This window comes from Trichomonas vaginalis, chromosome IV (assembly GCF_026262505.1).
Source record: "Trichomonas vaginalis G3 chromosome IV, whole genome shotgun sequence".
NCBI classification, from domain to species: domain Eukaryota; phylum Parabasalia; order Trichomonadida; family Trichomonadidae; genus Trichomonas; species Trichomonas vaginalis.
The window spans coordinates 524,889-541,808 of NC_067206.1; the positions used below are offsets into that span (position 1 = coordinate 524,889).

General features: G+C 35.6%; 8 protein-coding genes across 8 annotated transcripts, besides 3 other annotated features; 3 read left to right on the plus strand and 5 right to left on the minus strand.

Annotated features, from left to right (window-relative positions):
- Positions 1-665: 665 nt before the first annotated feature.
- TVAGG3_0002920 (regulator of chromosome condensation family) lies at positions 666-9,653 on the plus strand (the record flags this gene model as incomplete). The annotated part of the gene is made up of 1 exon (XM_001312138.2): positions 666-9,602. One exon carries the CDS (start codon positions 666-668, stop codon positions 9,600-9,602), a length of 8,937 nt encoding a protein of 2,978 aa, XP_001312139.1.
- A 2,237-nt stretch (positions 9,654-11,890) lies between these two features.
- On the plus strand, positions 11,891-12,253 carry TVAGG3_0002930 (uncharacterized protein; the record flags this gene model as incomplete). The annotated part of the gene is made up of 1 exon (XM_051219694.1): positions 11,891-12,253. The coding sequence occupies one exon, from the start codon at positions 11,891-11,893 to the stop codon at positions 12,251-12,253; it is 363 nt and encodes a 120-aa protein (XP_051104680.1).
- Positions 12,254-12,271: 18 nt separating this feature from the next.
- TVAGG3_0002940 (serine threonine-protein phosphatase family) lies at positions 12,272-12,514 on the plus strand (the record flags this gene model as incomplete). The annotated part of the gene is made up of 1 exon (XM_051219695.1): positions 12,272-12,514. The coding sequence occupies one exon, from the start codon at positions 12,272-12,274 to the stop codon at positions 12,512-12,514; it is 243 nt and encodes an 80-aa protein (XP_051104681.1).
- Positions 12,515-12,518: 4 nt separating this feature from the next.
- Positions 12,519-12,845, minus strand: TVAGG3_0002950 (uncharacterized protein; the record flags this gene model as incomplete). Its single annotated transcript, XM_051219696.1, has 1 exon — positions 12,519-12,845. One exon carries the CDS (start codon positions 12,843-12,845, stop codon positions 12,519-12,521), a length of 327 nt encoding a protein of 108 aa, XP_051104682.1.
- Positions 12,846-13,819: 974 nt separating this feature from the next.
- Positions 13,820-14,320: a mobile genetic element.
- Positions 14,321-14,942: 622 nt separating this feature from the next.
- Positions 14,943-15,122: a terminal%2Cinverted (terminal inverted repeat of Maverick-1A transposon ID:TVAGG3_0002970).
- Positions 14,943-16,920: part of a mobile genetic element that runs on past the window's edge.
- On the minus strand, positions 15,123-15,449 carry TVAGG3_0002980 (uncharacterized protein; the record flags this gene model as incomplete). The annotated part of the gene is made up of 1 exon (XM_051219697.1): positions 15,123-15,449. The coding sequence occupies one exon, from the start codon at positions 15,447-15,449 to the stop codon at positions 15,123-15,125; it is 327 nt and encodes a 108-aa protein (XP_051104683.1).
- On the minus strand, positions 15,597-15,833 carry TVAGG3_0002990 (uncharacterized protein; the record flags this gene model as incomplete). The annotated part of the gene is made up of 1 exon (XM_051219698.1): positions 15,597-15,833. The coding sequence occupies one exon, from the start codon at positions 15,831-15,833 to the stop codon at positions 15,597-15,599; it is 237 nt and encodes a 78-aa protein (XP_051104684.1).
- Positions 15,881-16,111, minus strand: TVAGG3_0003000 (kinase C, putative-related family; the record flags this gene model as incomplete). Its single annotated transcript, XM_051219699.1, has 1 exon — positions 15,881-16,111. The coding sequence occupies one exon, from the start codon at positions 16,109-16,111 to the stop codon at positions 15,881-15,883; it is 231 nt and encodes a 76-aa protein (XP_051104685.1).
- On the minus strand, positions 16,370-16,792 carry TVAGG3_0003010 (uncharacterized protein; the record flags this gene model as incomplete). The annotated part of the gene is made up of 1 exon (XM_051219700.1): positions 16,370-16,792. The coding sequence occupies one exon, from the start codon at positions 16,790-16,792 to the stop codon at positions 16,370-16,372; it is 423 nt and encodes a 140-aa protein (XP_051104686.1).

The following is a 16,920-nucleotide window of genomic DNA, read 5'->3' on the forward strand; positions in this document are numbered from 1 at the left end:
TATTGTATTTTTTGTATTTCATTAGCATTTCTTTTGAAATTCAGATTTTATTTTCAAATTATATTCTTTGTTGCTGTAAATGATAATGGAATCCAACAATATCGCAAAAAGGCGCATTATCATCTTAGGAATTAACAGTGCAGTCATATTGATTTGATTTTTTTATCATTTTATAAAAGGTCTGTCAACTTTACGGAATGCATATATAGCAACTAATTATAATACTAAGTTTATTGTGATAGTAGTTTAAGTTCAAAGGCAAATCATTACACCGGTAAAGCGTAAGATTTTGTAACCATGCTAAAAATCAATAATGTTGGTAGGAAGAATATTCATAAAAATTCATATTGAAACTCATCAATAAGTTTATTACCATTGCCATCACTTGAAATTCTTTGGTGAATAAAAAAACAATCAATAACCCATATGCCTCCATAGGACAGTTATAACTGCATATTTGTAAAGCACAGTTTGCCTTAGTCAGCCCTGGATCATTTCGATTATCTGTAGCAAATTTTGTCAAAAATGAAGAATTTGAAAGGATCTACATTTGTTCCCCTCTTGTTAAAGCATTGAAATTTCATATTTCCAATTACAAGCAGAAATTTATATAATGAATTAAATTGAATAATTTACTTATCGTAAAATTACATTAAAATTTATCTATGGGTAGTGGGATTTCGTCTGATTCATCAGGCGACACGCAAACCATTAAGGCCATTACAGATAAATGCTTTTCCCCATCCAATCTTGCCGCTTTGTTTTCGGAATACAACAGAAAAACAATTCCATTGAACCCGGAAGCGAAAGTGGAGCCTTTATTGTTTTCTATTCTTATCGACAAGATAGTTACCAATAAATTTACACAAGAACAGATCGAGCCGAGCATTTATAATACAATAACAGACCAAATAACGCCTTTTCTCTCTCAAGTCAACTTCTTTGCGGACCGGTATGGGTATGCGATTCGAAAATTACAGTCAAAATTGCATAATGAGCCGATTGAACACGAAAAAAATTGGCAAAACGCCTGCCAATCGCTCAATTCGGATAAAAGCTCAGCCAAAGACATCCCATTCGTCCTAGGTGCCATTTTTTCTGTCTTTTTTGGCCTACAGGACGAAATAGATAAAGTTTCCGAGAAAGACTTTGACCAAGTCCTTACGAACTTGCTGAATGTGATGCTTACAGCTCCGATCTCAGACAATGGATCTATCAATCCACAGCTGATATCGAAGTTCAATTCGTATTTAGTTTCAAATGCAACGAGGAATGTATTCAGCTCCCTCTCAATTCGTACGAAAATCATCGCCTTTCTCCTCAAGGTTGCCGAAATAGATGGTGGAATTACTACAATTATCTCCTCTTTATTCGTGGAAATGAGTATTCCACCCGAATCGCCAATAGAGAGCTTGCTTCTACCCAAACTCGAAATCTACCCACAAATATCTAAAGAAAACTTCGGTCACTGGAAGAAATTTTGGAATATTGAATTGCCCGCGATACAATCTTTCACTGCAACGCAACAGAACATATATTTTTCGGCAGATTATATTTATAAATTAGATATCGTCACGGGAAATCTCGAAAAACTACAGATCGAATCGAAATATTCTTTAATTACAAATGATTCATCACAATTATACATTTTTGACAATGTTAAATCAGCACTTTCAATATACTCACTCGAAAATTACACCTTTACGAAAGATCTCGCAGGAATTTTACAAAATCCAAATCAAATTCGCTCATTCTTGCATTTTAATTCATTTATCTACATTTTATACCAACTAAACAACCAAACAACTTACGAGGTCGAGGAATATTCGCTCGGAGACGAAACAATGGTTTGTACAAACAAGGGCCAAATACAGACCCCATTTAGGAACTGCAATCTGATAGCGTTTAACAACGAGATATGCCTGATATCGCCAGAAAGTAAAACAATGATTCCTTTCGCGTTCGCCAATAAAGAGATATCACAAACTAAACATTCACCATCGACAATACTATGTCCTGACGCAATATATATTACTAGCTTCGGACAATATACTTACACTCTTGAAAAAATGTCCGGAAATTACAGAATGAAAAGATTTGATAATAAATTCGGTTTAGCTTTAACATACGAGCCTCTCGTTAAGCAACAGTCATCAGAGAATATCAGCGGGTTCGTGGAAGACATTATTTTAAGCTTAAGTTACCAATTAATTAATTTGATACAATTTTTATTCTCAAAACCGATCCACGAAGCAGATGCGCAAGCCAAGAAGGCCGTAAACTTCTTTATCTCGCAGAATCCAGAGGAAACACTGCTCGCCTGCTTGAAATTAGGTTGGAAATGCTTGGAAGAGACGGAATACTCGGTACATTTCAGGCAAACGATACTTTTATTTATATTACAGGTGTTGGTCGTTGCTTTACGGTTCTTTACGTTCAGATTTCCTTATGATTCAAAAGATGAAACTTTTATTGACGGAAATGCGAAAGAAATCTTCGCCAAAATCAGGAGATTTATCAAGACAATTGCTCTAAGTGATATAGCAACTGATTCTATCATCTCCGCTGAGTTCCAAGTCATTAATGCTGGATTTAAATATTTATACAACCCCTTTTACACAGATTTTACAGAATTAGTTAACAACATTGGTAAGAAATCCCATGAATACGTCGCTGCTGCAATCCCATTCCTCTACGGCTCAGTTGCCTTAATTTATTCGATAAATCAGAACACAGTTGCCATTTTAGAGAAATACCATACTCCTTCTGTCCTGGCCAACCTATTTTCGAACCAAGTTCCCTTCATAAATAACGAACTGCTCTTCATTACAGGACATAAATACAATGTTGAGCATGTTTTAGCGAATTACATCAGCTCCATCATCGATTACTTCTCAAATATCCTCTGCTTTGAGAATATCAGTATCAGACCTCAAGACGCCGAAGAGTTTATATTGCAAGTTGTCGCGAGAATTTTATCTCTCAACAAAAAGTCATCAATTATATTCGGATCCTTCGCAAAATCGATTCTGTCGCTCCTGAAGATATTTATAAAGGAGTACAAACAGACAGATTCGGTCAAATCCGACGATGATATTTTATCTCACCCTTTAAACGGAACAACAAGGGTCAGATACAGCTCCCAGACATTTGAAACAATGCACCCATATCCGGCCAAGCAAGATAAGGAAACTCCCTTCGAAATGTGCGGTGCATCCGAAATTAAGATAGAATTCGACCCACAATGTGCCACAGAAGCAACAACAGACTACTTACAGATTTTTGATAAGTCAGAAGGCGGCTCCTCGGCCTACAAAACCCTTACTGGACCTGCCGGACCAGGATGGCCAAGGGAAATCATCATAAACTCAGATACGTGCAGGTTTTTATTCCATTCAGAGGAATCCACTAGCGATTGGGGCATCAAATGCTTCATTTCTGCTAATGTTCCAATTACAGATTCTTATATCACTCCTATGGTCACAATTATGATCGCAAACTTACTCTGCTTTGCATTAGGATGGAGTATCGAACAGATTGCATCGGTAGATGAAACAGAAGAGTCACTTCAAAGCCAAATTCCACCAGATCACCCATTAACTGAAGAGCAACAGGAATTTCTGAACAAAGTGGCCGACCACAATAACGTACATCCCATTGTAACCGCAATCCGATCCAATGTTCGCATGTTTAACAACAAAAGAAATCAAACTAACTTCAACGACGACGAAATGGACTGTCCGTGCATCGCAGCTGCCTTCAGACAGGCAAACCTTGTATCAGAGGCCATGAACTACGATCCCGCGAAACCTCCGAAATCATTCCAAGATATAACATTGAGATTACAGAGTTTGAAGACACTTTTGAGGCAGAAGAGCCAACCAGTTGTAGGAGACATCGTCAAACAAGAGGAGATTGCAGGAGATATACGAAAAGCAATCATCAAAAAAGCGAAATACTTTGTCAAAAACGAATTTCTCGGTAAAACAGTGATAGAATTCTTCACGATACTGAGATCATCGAAACCATTGTCATACTTCTACGAGAAGAACAAGGAAATGAAGCAATACGTCCTGTCAGTGAAAGAAGTCCCTCAAATGATTCAAGAATTCTTAAGTTTACAAAACGTTTTTCACACAGGCAAAATTGCATTCATTTCACAACTGAAGAAAGGGGCGATTATCGCAGCAGAGAATCCAGAGACATTTGACACTTTGATTAATATGATTACAGGAAATGTTCCTAATTCTTTGAGATTGTTTATCATGAAAACAATTTTGATTCACAGGGAATTAAATGAAAAACATCTCAAACAGATATTGTTGTTCATTGTCCATTTCAAGCCGAAAGAAATAGAAGAAAACGTGTTCGTGGAAAACATGTGGTTGTTCATATTGAACCATTTGATTAATTATAATTTTTCCCCAGAAATTTTCAATTTGTTGGTAGATTTTATCGTTAATGAAAAAAGTGACATTTCTGAAATGACAAAATACAAGATTACCATGATATTGTCATTGTTGATTAATAGTAATGTTAACATTGATGTCATTAGTATTCTCAAGAACTACAAAGTTGATACTCCGAGACATTTATGTTCTGTTTTACGTTTGTTTTGTTTCTTTTTGAAGAATTCGAAGAAAAATTTGCCAGAAAAAATTTATTTCTTGGACAAAGAGTACAATTTCTACAGTTTCATCAAACTACTGTTCATGTTCATCGCTAATCCAATCATACAAAAGAAAATCGATATCCAAGAATTCCAAAAATTTGAATTACAAAGTCACTTTTTCATTTCAAGTGAAGCAATTTTTTGTTTGAGGAATTTAATGTCTGATCCAGTGAACCAAGACCTGAAGAAGCGCGTGAGTTTAGTCATCAGAGAGTGCTTGGATAAACAAGAAGCATCCGAGCAATTACTTGCTTCCTTCGTCATTTTGGGAGGAGGAATGTTGCCTCTAAGTTATGGTTGTTATTCATCATTGGAAGATGGAACTGTTTTCTGTGTTTCTGAGATAGATCAGCAGTCATACGACGTGTTTGGTTTCAATGTTAATAATCTCGAGTGGATGGCTGTGAAGAAATCAAGATTGATGCCTTGCTCGATAATGCAAATTCCATCATTCGAATTCAACAAAAGTAACATTCAATTATTTAATAACATTCATCACAAATTTTCTGAACAACCGTCAAAATTTGTGTCATGTATCAGATGTGCAGTTATTGCATCATGTTATACTTTGCTACCTATTATATTGCAGAATAAGAAACTATCACAGGAATTCGAGAAATGCGATGATTTCATCACTTCTTTGATATCAATGAGTCCTTTGAATACAAATACAGAAAAATTTGAGACAATTCCATCATTAATTTCAAGTCTCAACTATTTCTTGAGTGTTAACAGCACTAAGATGTCAACAATGATTGACGAAAAAGTTATACAGAAAGAAATAGAACCTCCTATTTCTCCGCCACGCGTTAGATCTAATTCCAAATATTCATTTGATGACAGAGAAGTTAAGAACATGAATACAGTGATTCCTTTCTCAATGATGAACAAGAGACACAAAGAGTCACCGACAAAAATGGTTTGTATTTTCGGAAGTGCGGAAATAAACGGAAGAAAGTTCAAATCAAACGTTCCTTGTTTGTATGTCGGTGATAAAACACTGAATTCACATATAAATCCATTCTATTTCGAGATCAAAGTTGTTCAAGCTCCTTTGTATCATATGTCAATTGGTTTCGCTGATACGAAATCTCCAATGGGTTTCTACAAATTGACATTGCCGACAAACGAAATGGAGTCTCCAAACGGATTCAGCAAAGTCATTGGTCCACAGCTGCACATCCAAAACGGAGACACAATTGGTGTTGGCTACTCTGAGGAGAAAATAATTTTCTTCTACAACGGAACAAAATTCAGTCAATCCATTGATTATCCCAACTTCGAAGAATTCACTCCTTTCGTTTTGGACAGTGGAGGAAATGGAGAATACGAGTGCAACTTCGGTCAAGTTCCGTTCATGAAAGGCGTTCTCCAGGAAAATCTCTTCGGATGCGAAAGATTCTCTCTCGAAAAGTTCACTTACAAAACTAACAAATTCAATTTGGATTCAATTGATGACGATCAAAATTATGACAAAAAAGTGTCAGATTTATTACCAATTTTTGATCCTCCAAACGAAGAATTTGTTAGAATTGAGCAAGGCAAGTCAAACAATGAGTCAAAGACACCTTACATCATGAAGACTCCTGTTGAAACAAACATTTCTCAGATCTCTTTGAACGGACCATGTTTAGTTTACAGAATCAGAATCAAACCGAGTGAAGCGAACCAAAACGAAGCGATAAACATACCGAATATCAACAGATGGATGTACAACAGGATGGGAATTGTCACAGGAATCACCTCTTCCGCATACAACTCATCAGATATTGCATTGGAGTTCTACAATCCTGCAACAGCTGTGAAAGAAAAAGCAGTGATAAATTCAAGGTTCATAACAAAAGTTGACAGAGAAAGATACATCGGATCAGATTTCATGAACAAAATGAATACGGAATCAACAGCGAGTGAAGCATTGTATTACACAAGGAAGATAGCAATAAGAAGCTCAAGATACGCTCTTTTAGTCATGATTTATAACAATCCAGAATTAATTGTCAAATTGTGGAGTTCCGTCAAAAAGAAATTGTCAAGTTTGTTCTCTGTTTTGACTATTGAATTGAACACATTCACTCAGCATGTAGAGATCAATCCATTCATTGTCGACAGCTCCAAATTTGTTCCAATGACTGTTCTGATTTCTGAGAAACTGAAAGAATTGTTAGGAAAAACAAATTTGTTGATTTTCAACGATTCTAGTTTGCATTGGTTTTTCTCTGTTATAATGAAATTGGCCATTCACGGATTAGATGGATCTAAAATGGCTGATTCCAGCAACAACTTGTACGAGAACACGAAATCCTATTACAAGTTCAATACGCCGGCAAACACAGGAAACTTCACAATAGATCTCACATTGGAAGAACAAAACGCTGTTGGTTTTGTCGTAGCTGTTCATTCGGAAAACAATATACAGCCAAGTTACGTTTATTTGAATGAAAATGACATCACTTCACTTGCCAGAGATGTGAAGTTTCTCACTGGAAACAAACTGCACATCAAAGGCAATGGATCGATAAACAACAGAAGGAAACTGAAGTTCGCTGTTTTACCAATACAGTCACACATGAGCGAACAATGTTCTAAAACTCCTGTTGGCTCTTTCCACATTTTGCTGACGACTTTGTCTTACTATTTCTCATTCCTCGAGAAATGTCCAATGAAAGACGTCAGAGCAGACTTGAAAGAGTTCCTTCCAATGGCCGTGAAACTGATGATGAGTGATGGATTGATATCGAGATTGGTCGCTTTCGAAATCATCGCTCCAATTTTGTCAAGATTGGATTGGAGTGAAGATGAAGACGCTTTTTCAACAAATTCCGATGTTTCAAATTACATGACTTCCTTCGAGGCATCGATCAATCAGAACGACTTCTTAACACCATCAGCGGAACAAGCGATTTTGTTGAATATAATGCTCGATTTGAACAGATTGTATTCGGCAGAAAAAGCAGCAGCAAGAGACAAAACAAAGATACCTCAATATTTCCAAATGTTGATGGATAGAGCGACAAACAAGCCACAGACGAAGTTCGACACAATATCAGCATACTTCACACACGCAACAGCTTTGACTCATGATTGGTCGTTCCCTATAAGATTCCCTTCTTTCTTGTTAATCGAAGATTTTCTTAAACAAATGCCATTCACGCCCGTAACTCTAAAAAGTGACGATTTTTCAGTTGATGGCAAATGTTTAGTATATAACTTTACTAATGAGAATTGGGACAGTGCGGAAATAATTCTCAAAAACATTTTTACAGTCGCCGTAAATGGAAAAGACGTAAAAAGTGGAACAGTCATCACTTCTCCAAGTAGAATCACAATTCACGCCGATAAAAAGGATTTCGAGATTGTAATTAAGATGAAGTTCCCTAAGTACGAAGAAGGCTTGGCTTTCTTCACATCCAAGTTCAATGAATTCCTCCAAATCTGTGATGTGATGAGATCGAAATGGACTCCTAAGATGGATGAAGAACTTTTAAAGATTTTGAGATCAATAAACTCAGATGAAATTGCATCAGAACTGGCAGATGAAGATTACGCGAGATCACAGCTTTTATCAGCAATTCCTCAGAAATACGTCAATGTCCGAATTTCCCTTGTTAAACAGCTCGATTCGATCATGGAGTATCTTCTAAAGAAAGTCGATATAAAGACGAGTGGTTTGTTGGCTGGGGGACTCCTTGCAGCAAGAACAGCCATCGCAACACGCCACAAACAAGGAATCTTCAAAGAGAGAGTGTCAAACAACTTGAAAGACAACAACAGATTGCACTTGAGATTCAACAGATCAAGAGCCATTTTGCACATGAACAGACCAGATCATCCATCAGCTTCCACTTTGTTGAGGCAGTTGATTGAACAAGTTCCACTGAGATTGATTGATTCATTGAAGAGAGATTCAGTTCCATGGCATGTAGATTTGATCGGAGAAGGCGCTTTGGATGCAGGTGGACCAAGTAGAGACATATTCAGCCAGATGTGCATCGAATTATTCCATCCAAGCACTGGTTTGTTCATCAGTTCTCCAAACACTCAGTATTTGCCTAGAAATGCTCAAAACGTTGACAGATTCGTGCCTAATCCAAGCTGTACAGATTTAGTGCAACTGGAATACGCAGGAGTGTTGATGTCAATTGCTTACGTCAGTCGAATGCCTCAACCATTTAGATTCGCTGAATTTGTTTGGAGATTTTTGACAGGACACCAATTAACAATTGAAGACATTTACTCAGTTGATTCCGCTTTTGCTAGTTCGATCAAAGCGTTTAAAGAGAATCCTGCGAAGACATTACTAGCACACGAATACTCCTTCACAGTTGTTAATGTCGCAGGACAAGTCAAAGAACTTATTCCTTACGGATCAAGTGTCAAAGTCACAATGGAAAATGTACAAAAATACGTCAAATTGTGCAAAGAATACAGAATCAAAGAATTATTGCCACATTTGACATCATTACGTCGTGGAATCCTTCATTTCTTACCAACAGATGCTGTTACATTACTCAGTTCATGGGAACTCGAGTTGTTTGTCAGTGGAGACACAAATGTTTCAGTCGACGAATTGAAGAAATGCTGCAAATACGACGCAATGGACAAATCATCGATAATGCTGTGGAAAGTTATAGAGAGTTTCACACCGAACGAAAGAATGTTGTTCATCAAATTCGCAACAGGAAGAATGGGATTACCATCACCAGGAATGTCATGGCACTCCAGCCTGACAATTACATGGCTTCCTCTCCAAGGAAGAACAGATGAAAACGCAGAGCTACCGACAGCACAAACATGTTCTTCAACGATAAAGATTCCGAGATACACAACAGAAGAGTCTATGGCAAAGAAGATAAGGACAGCTATCTTCTACGGAGGAGAGATTGTTAATGATAGAACACAGAATGCAGCAGATATAGTTCAACTTTCATAATCTTTATTTATATATATATTTTTAGATTTTTTTTATTTATTTTAAAAAGTGTTTTTTATTTCTTTAGATATAAAATTAAATTCACATCGTTTTCTAGTGTATGGTGAGAACAACATTCACTTTTTTGGCGTTTGTTTTTTCTCAGAAAATATTTTTAAGGTTTAAAAATTTCAATGCTTCATATTCCATAGTATTTGACTTTTTTATGGTTATTTGCATCATTGTTGCTTATTGAATTCAAGTATGAAGATGAATTAAATACTACATTAATCGATGTTACTCCGAGCGAAACAATTATCATTCCGAAGAATGTTGCCAGAATTAAAGATAGTACAGTTATTAACCATGATGTTACCATTCGCCCGCTAGAATCTCTCAGATACGTCTTAAAATATTTGAGTTTTGAAGAAGATTCATTATTAGAAGATCTCGGAATGGGAACATTTTCATATTTTACACAACTCATTAGTGTTAATCTGAGCATGTGCAATCATCTCCAGCATATGAGTAGCGGTGCTTTTAAAAGTTCAAATTTAAATCAAATTTTCCTTCCGATGAATGGAGAGATGAAAAGTATAAAATCTGCTTCATTTTTTCAAACAAATTTGAAGAGCATCTCTATTCCAGATTCTGTTACACAATTTTCTGGATATTACGATGACCCTATTTGGGGAGGACCATTTACTGGATGTAAGTCATTAACTAATATATTTATATCAGAAAATAGCTTATTGACTAAAATTGGAGGTGCATTCGCCCAGAACTCTGCAGTCACTAATTTTTTTATACCAAAAAATTGTAAAATCAACGCTTCTGCTTTAAACCTTATGAAAAACCTCATTGTCACAATAGATTCTAGAAATCCATATCTGAGAATACATAACAAATGCATTTATAGCTATGACTATAGCTCCTTTTATTGGATTCCTATTTCCTATACCGATTTTTTAACTTTTTATCCTAATTGTTCCATTATTGAAACAGAAGCATTCAGAGGATACTCAACAATGAACGATATTGTTATTGCACCAAGTATAACAACAATCAAAAAAAAAAAAAAAAAAAAAAAGGTAGTGGGGCTTCCAGGCACTTCGTGCCCTCTAGCCCCGAAGATGTTTAGTATAAATGAAGTTTTTATTCGGAAAATTGTTAGTCTTCTGGTGTGAATTCGGAGGACTCTTCTTCTTCCTCCATTGCTTCTGGGAAGAAGCCTTCTTCTGGGTCGAAAACATTATATAATGTTTCACTTTTCACAAACTATATATGTTTTCATGTTTTGTCACTTTTCTGTCACTTTTCAGGAAAAAACATTTTTATTATTATATATAAATGAATTTTACAAAACCACCGTTACCGTTCTTTGAAAATAAGAGTAGATGTAAAGATATTCTATTGAGAGAACTTAAGAAACTACCGAATGGTCTAACATTTGTAGATTTGTTCGGTGGAAGTTTCTATATATCCCATTTGTGCCATACAATATTCCCAGACTCAAAGATTATATGCAATGACTTCGACAACTATATGAACCGTCTCAAACATATTCCAGACACTAACAAAATATTGAAAGAGTTAAAAGAAAAGATACCTATAGGTAAGATGGAACGTATACCATTAGATAAGAAAAATATTGTGAGAGAGGTTTTGAAAAAAGCAGAATATATAGACTGGGATAGTATATCTGCTAGACTATTATATAGTGGTTCTATAAGAGTTCATGACATTGAAACACTTATGTCAAAAGTTTTATATCTTAACTATACAAATGTTTTCAAAGAGGACATAGAAAAATATATTGAGGGTATAGAGTTTGTGAGATGTCGTTGGACAGAGTTGTATGAAAAATATAAAGACAAGGAAAATGTTTTCTTTATAGTGGACCCGCCGTTCTATAACACATGCGATTTTCAATACCAAGTAGACTGGACTTTGAGAGACTCTTTAGAAACTTTAGACGTTTTACATAACTGTCCATGCTTTTACTTTACATCCGATAAAAGTGGTTTGGAAACCGTTATGAAATGGTTAGAGGACATACATGACTATGAGTTTAGATATGACAAGATAGAATATGAGAGAGGTCCTATAAACCGGAGAAAGTGTCATAACAAAGAAATTTTACTAGTAAGTAAATGTGGTTTGAAATAGGACTACTTGTTTTAGGTTTTTTTCCATTGTGTCATTTATTTATTTGACGTGGCAGAAAAGTACAGAGAATATGAAGATGAACCAATGCCTGCAAATGTTCAGCATATGTACTCGTAAGAGATATTTTTATCTAATATTAAATGGACGCACAGAACTTAGCGAATGCACAGCAACCTGGACAACCAAACCCAGAGAATATTCCAAATGAAGTTAGAATACAAACTGCAATGGCAAACTATGGTCAAGTGCCAACAGATGTACAAATGCAAACTGCCATGTCAAATGACGCTGCGTTAGGTTTGCCACCATGGTATGCAAATATGAGATGGAAAGAGTTTTATACAAACCCTGAAGTGGGATATAAACAACTTTATGCAGATGACGCGAACACAGGAGTTGACCCAGAATATGTTTTCTACCAGAGGAGAAACAGAATGTATGAGCTCCAGTTAAAGAATGCTATGGAACTCAACAGGAAACGTAAGAGACTAGGCGGACATTAGATTTTTACATATAGTAAAATGGGTTTCTTCAGTAGTATTGGAAACTTCTTCAGAAGAGTTGGAAGAGGTATATGGAATGGAATAAAAACCGTAGGAAGAGGAATTTGGAACGGAGTCAAAAATATTGGTAAAAGAGTAGGTCAGTTCGTTGGTATTATACCTAAAGACCCTGAACCAGAAGAACAAGCTCCTGTTATACAACAGCCTGAACCTGCACCACAGTCTAGTTGGCAACCAAATCCAACACCTCAACCGTATTAAAAAATTATATTTTTACCGTTCGATAGTAGTTGTATATGAAACTAAGTTCTAAGTAAAACGCATGGTATAATGGAATTATTCTCTTTCTTCCATCTGTTGTAAACCATACTTGAAAGTCTGAAATACTTCCACTTGGTGGTTCATATAGCTTTGTAGGTTTTTCGTAAAAGTCATTTGCCAAGCATAAAAAAGAGTTTTGTGCACCAGAAAATGAAGCATGAACTATAATAGCATCTGAGTCGAAAACATTTTCATATGTTCCATTAGGGTTTTCGACTTCATAAAAGTCCGGGTGTACTGGATATTCTGCAGGCTGATTTAACATCCTCATAAATCTATACCATGCCAAGTTGTTATATTTTGTAGAAATATAAACGTTTTCTCCAAGGTCTTCTATTCTATTGATTTTAACAGTTGCATTTTTCCTGTCATATATAATATCGAGATGGTACTCTCCTTCGTCAATGTTATACTGGTTTGCATATTCGATATAGATATCGTTTATTTTTTCTTGAAAAGCTTGAAGAGTTGTTTCTAAGTTTACAAGCAAACTAACTTGTAAAAGTTTTCCCTGTTCAAATTTCTCATACATACGTTTTTCTTTGTTATAGTATCGAACTTCAAAACCGACCGTAAATGGGAAACCATGTATGGCTTCTGAAATGAACTTCATTCTACGAAAGCCAATAGCTTTTGTGACGGATGGGTCTCTTAACCATCTTAACGGGTAGTCAAAACGATAGCCTTCATGCTTTACGGTCTCTGTCTCAAACTTTTGACCTACATTAGTAAAAAGTTCATCTAATGGTTTAGTTGTAGCAACTCTAGAATTTTCTTTTTCTATTGAAAGCATATTTTATCTAGAATAAAAATGTCAAATGAAACAGCGTCTATGAGAGAAATACAACACAACCGACAACTCATTATACAAGCTCTAAATAAGAACACAACAAACTTTTCAAACTATTCTAAGATATCTGAGTCATTGAAAGAAGGAAACTTAAAACTGACATTAAACCCAATGACAGATGAGTTTCTGTTTCAAGACAATAAGAACCATACTGTTTGATAAATCCAACAAAAGGAACTTTAAACGAGAAACCTATAAATGAACTTCTTTTGAAAGCAGATGTTGACAACAAAGCTGACAAAGAATATGTAGACGATGCAATAGCAAAAGAAGAAGAAAGAGCTAACAAAGCTTATGCAACAAAAGAACATACTCATCCTGAACTAGCAGACAAAACATATGTTGACAATAAAATGTCAAGTGAAGTGACAAGAGCTGAAAACGAATATTCTAAAAAGACTCATATACATTCTATATCTGAAATAACAGACTTACAAGAAACCTTAAACAGTAAAAGTGCCGTTGGACATACACATACCATTGCAAATATTACAAACTTACAAGAAACCTTAAACAGGAAAAGTGCCGTTGGACATACACATACCATTGCAAATATTACAAACTTACAAGAAACCTTAAACAGGAAAAGTGCCGTTGGACATACACATTCTATATCTGAAATAACAGACTTAAACGTTAGCCTTGAAAAGAAAGCAGACAAGAACCATACACATACAAGTTTTACAACTGTTGCTATAGAAAGTATTGAAGGAACGGTTGAAGAAACTGGTGGGGATGTATTATATTGTAAACCTCCTAACTTTCCACAAGGTTTAACATCGGATGACGACATAACGACGATGAGAAACATTAGATGTAAAGATGTTTATGTCATGAAGGATGAACATAATATTAAATTCACTGCTCAAGATTTATATGACAAGAAAGCAGACAAAACAGAGCTTCAAACATTAAAGACAGAAATACTTCAAACATTATATCCTATAGGCTCTATTTATACGTCAATGAACTCTACCAGACCAGAAACAGTTCTGGGTTTTGGAACTTGGACTCAAATAGTCGACAGGTTTTTGTATTGTGCAAACTCTTCAAAGGAAACAGGTGGAAGTAAAACGATTTCAGGTGAAAATTTACCTGCACATAGTCACTACATAGATTTAAGTACATCTCAAGCAGGTTGGCATAGTCATAGATTTTGGGATTGGTCAGGAATGACAAAAGGTAAAGGATATGATGTTAAAGAGGACGTTAAGTTTGCTATAAATTGTTACTGGAATAACACTGAGGGAGGAGGATACCATACACATCGCGTTTCAGGGTATACGCAAACAACGGGACAAAGTAAAGACTACATGCCACCTTACATGACAGTTTACGCATGGTATAGAATTGCTTAGTCGTCATTTTCAACTTCTTTAGCATATTCGTCAGGAGTTGTCTTATATTTGTTAGGAACTGTCTTTGAAAGTATACCACCTTGAACTTTGACAAGTTTGAAACGAGGTCTGACAATAGTAGTTTTATCTTCTGCTTGCAGTGTGTACATTTTGCCATGTTAGTTAGTATACCTAAGTCGTGTACTGAGGCACTGCGCGCCTCCGTACACAACTTAGCTGTTTTGACACTTTACAAAACCAGTAACGTATATTTTACAACACAAACACAAACACCAACTTAACCTTAAATATTTATAAAGCCGCCAACCACTTCACCTCACTACTGTAAAAATAAACGTTCTCACTTACAAAAGTATTGCAACTCTTCCCATTGCTGTGCTTCACACAATAGTTCATATTCTTCAGTATCGCTGCTGTCGCTCCAATCGTCAGAGTCAAAATCACTGTCATAGTTTATACCTGTAAGTTTTGACAAAGCTAATGAAACACGTTTACCGTTTGTATCGTATGCTTGTATAAACTTTCCATTCTTCATTCCTTCATAAACGCTCAAACTAACTTTACCCTTTCTCCCTCGTATCTGATAGAATGTATTTTCACGAGGAACGAAGAACAAATTCTTGAACTCATGACCATTGTAGTTTGTTATCTCAATAGTTTTCGTCATTTACATAAAAATAAAATAAAAAATAAACTTAAAAATAAAATAAAAAATTAATGATATCACCACCCTCACACGTATGAAAACATCCATTTAAATTTAGGTGAAGTGGTGAGATCTCACCTCTTTTTTCACCCTGTTGAATTCATTGCTTTATAACTCTCTTCCTTTCTCCAACTCTTCTAACTTCTTCCTAAGTTCAGCAATGTTGTCCTCATGAAGTTTAATCTTTCTCAAAATTCCTTCTTTATCTAATGGTTGCTTTATCTTTCTAAACTGAACTCTACCATCCTTCATAGTATGAATGTAAAAACCTTCTGGAATAGTTCCTGATTTAATGTATTCTACCAAAAACTTTTGTTTCATTGCTTCAGTGACTTTATTTGTCATTTCAATCAAATAAAAATTTTAATATTAAATAAAAATAACGTTATTTTTCAGTAAGGAAACGCAGGAGTTTTACGATTTATTTGAGGAGTAGGTTCTGGTTTAAATGTTGGAGTCGGTTTAGGAGTTGACTTTTGAACAGGAGTTTGTACTTCCATAGGTTCAGGAGTTATTGAAGGTTTTGCTTGTGAAGGCGTTGGTTTTGGCGAAGGTGTTGGAGTTTGTTTAACTTCAGCTACTTCAGTATTATTTATAACATTTGCTTTATTTCTTTTCAACATCATTACTGCTCCTGCTGTAGCTAGCAAACCTAGTGGGAGACCATATTTTATATAAGGACTTGACCAAATGCTATTTTTGACAGGAGCTGGTGGAACACCTAACCTTGGTGAGACTGCTCTTTGCCATTGTGCAGCTCGTAAGAAATATTCAATAGGTGCTCCATAATCGTTTGGTAAAGTTTGTTTCATAGATGGTGAAGGTTCACGAGAGCTTGATGAAGAACTCATTTATAAACTTTAAAAATAAACGTTCATCCTTTATTCCTCACTGTCGTCCGTAGCTAAGTTATAGTCATCTAATCTTATTATTGGGATTCCATTAGCACGCACCTGAATGGCAAAGCAACAATCCCTCATAAATCCAATAAGTGGCTTTGGTACATTTTCAGTTGCTAGTTCAATAGGTCCTTTAACAGACAATTTGTATGTTATTGGAGCAGTAGATGTTTGACCTTGTTGGAAGCAAAAGTCCACTTCTGTTGGAAAACCACATAAGAAATGTGTGTTGTCATAGCTATCCCATTTATGTTCCACACTACCATCATCCACCAATGACCTCATAACATCTTCATTAAATCCTATCATATCATTGTTTGTATTGCAGGCGTTCGCAACCATTTCATAAAATACAGGTCCATATGATTTTTCAGGTTCTGCAGGCATATTTCCATAAGCTCCCATGGAAAGCTGAAGATATTTAAACTTAGGGTTCTCAAAATTAACATAATAGTTGTCTTTCTTTCTAAATAGTGCCCAAATACTTTTAACATTAATAGGCGTATAAGCTGCTGTAAATGTTGCACTTGAAC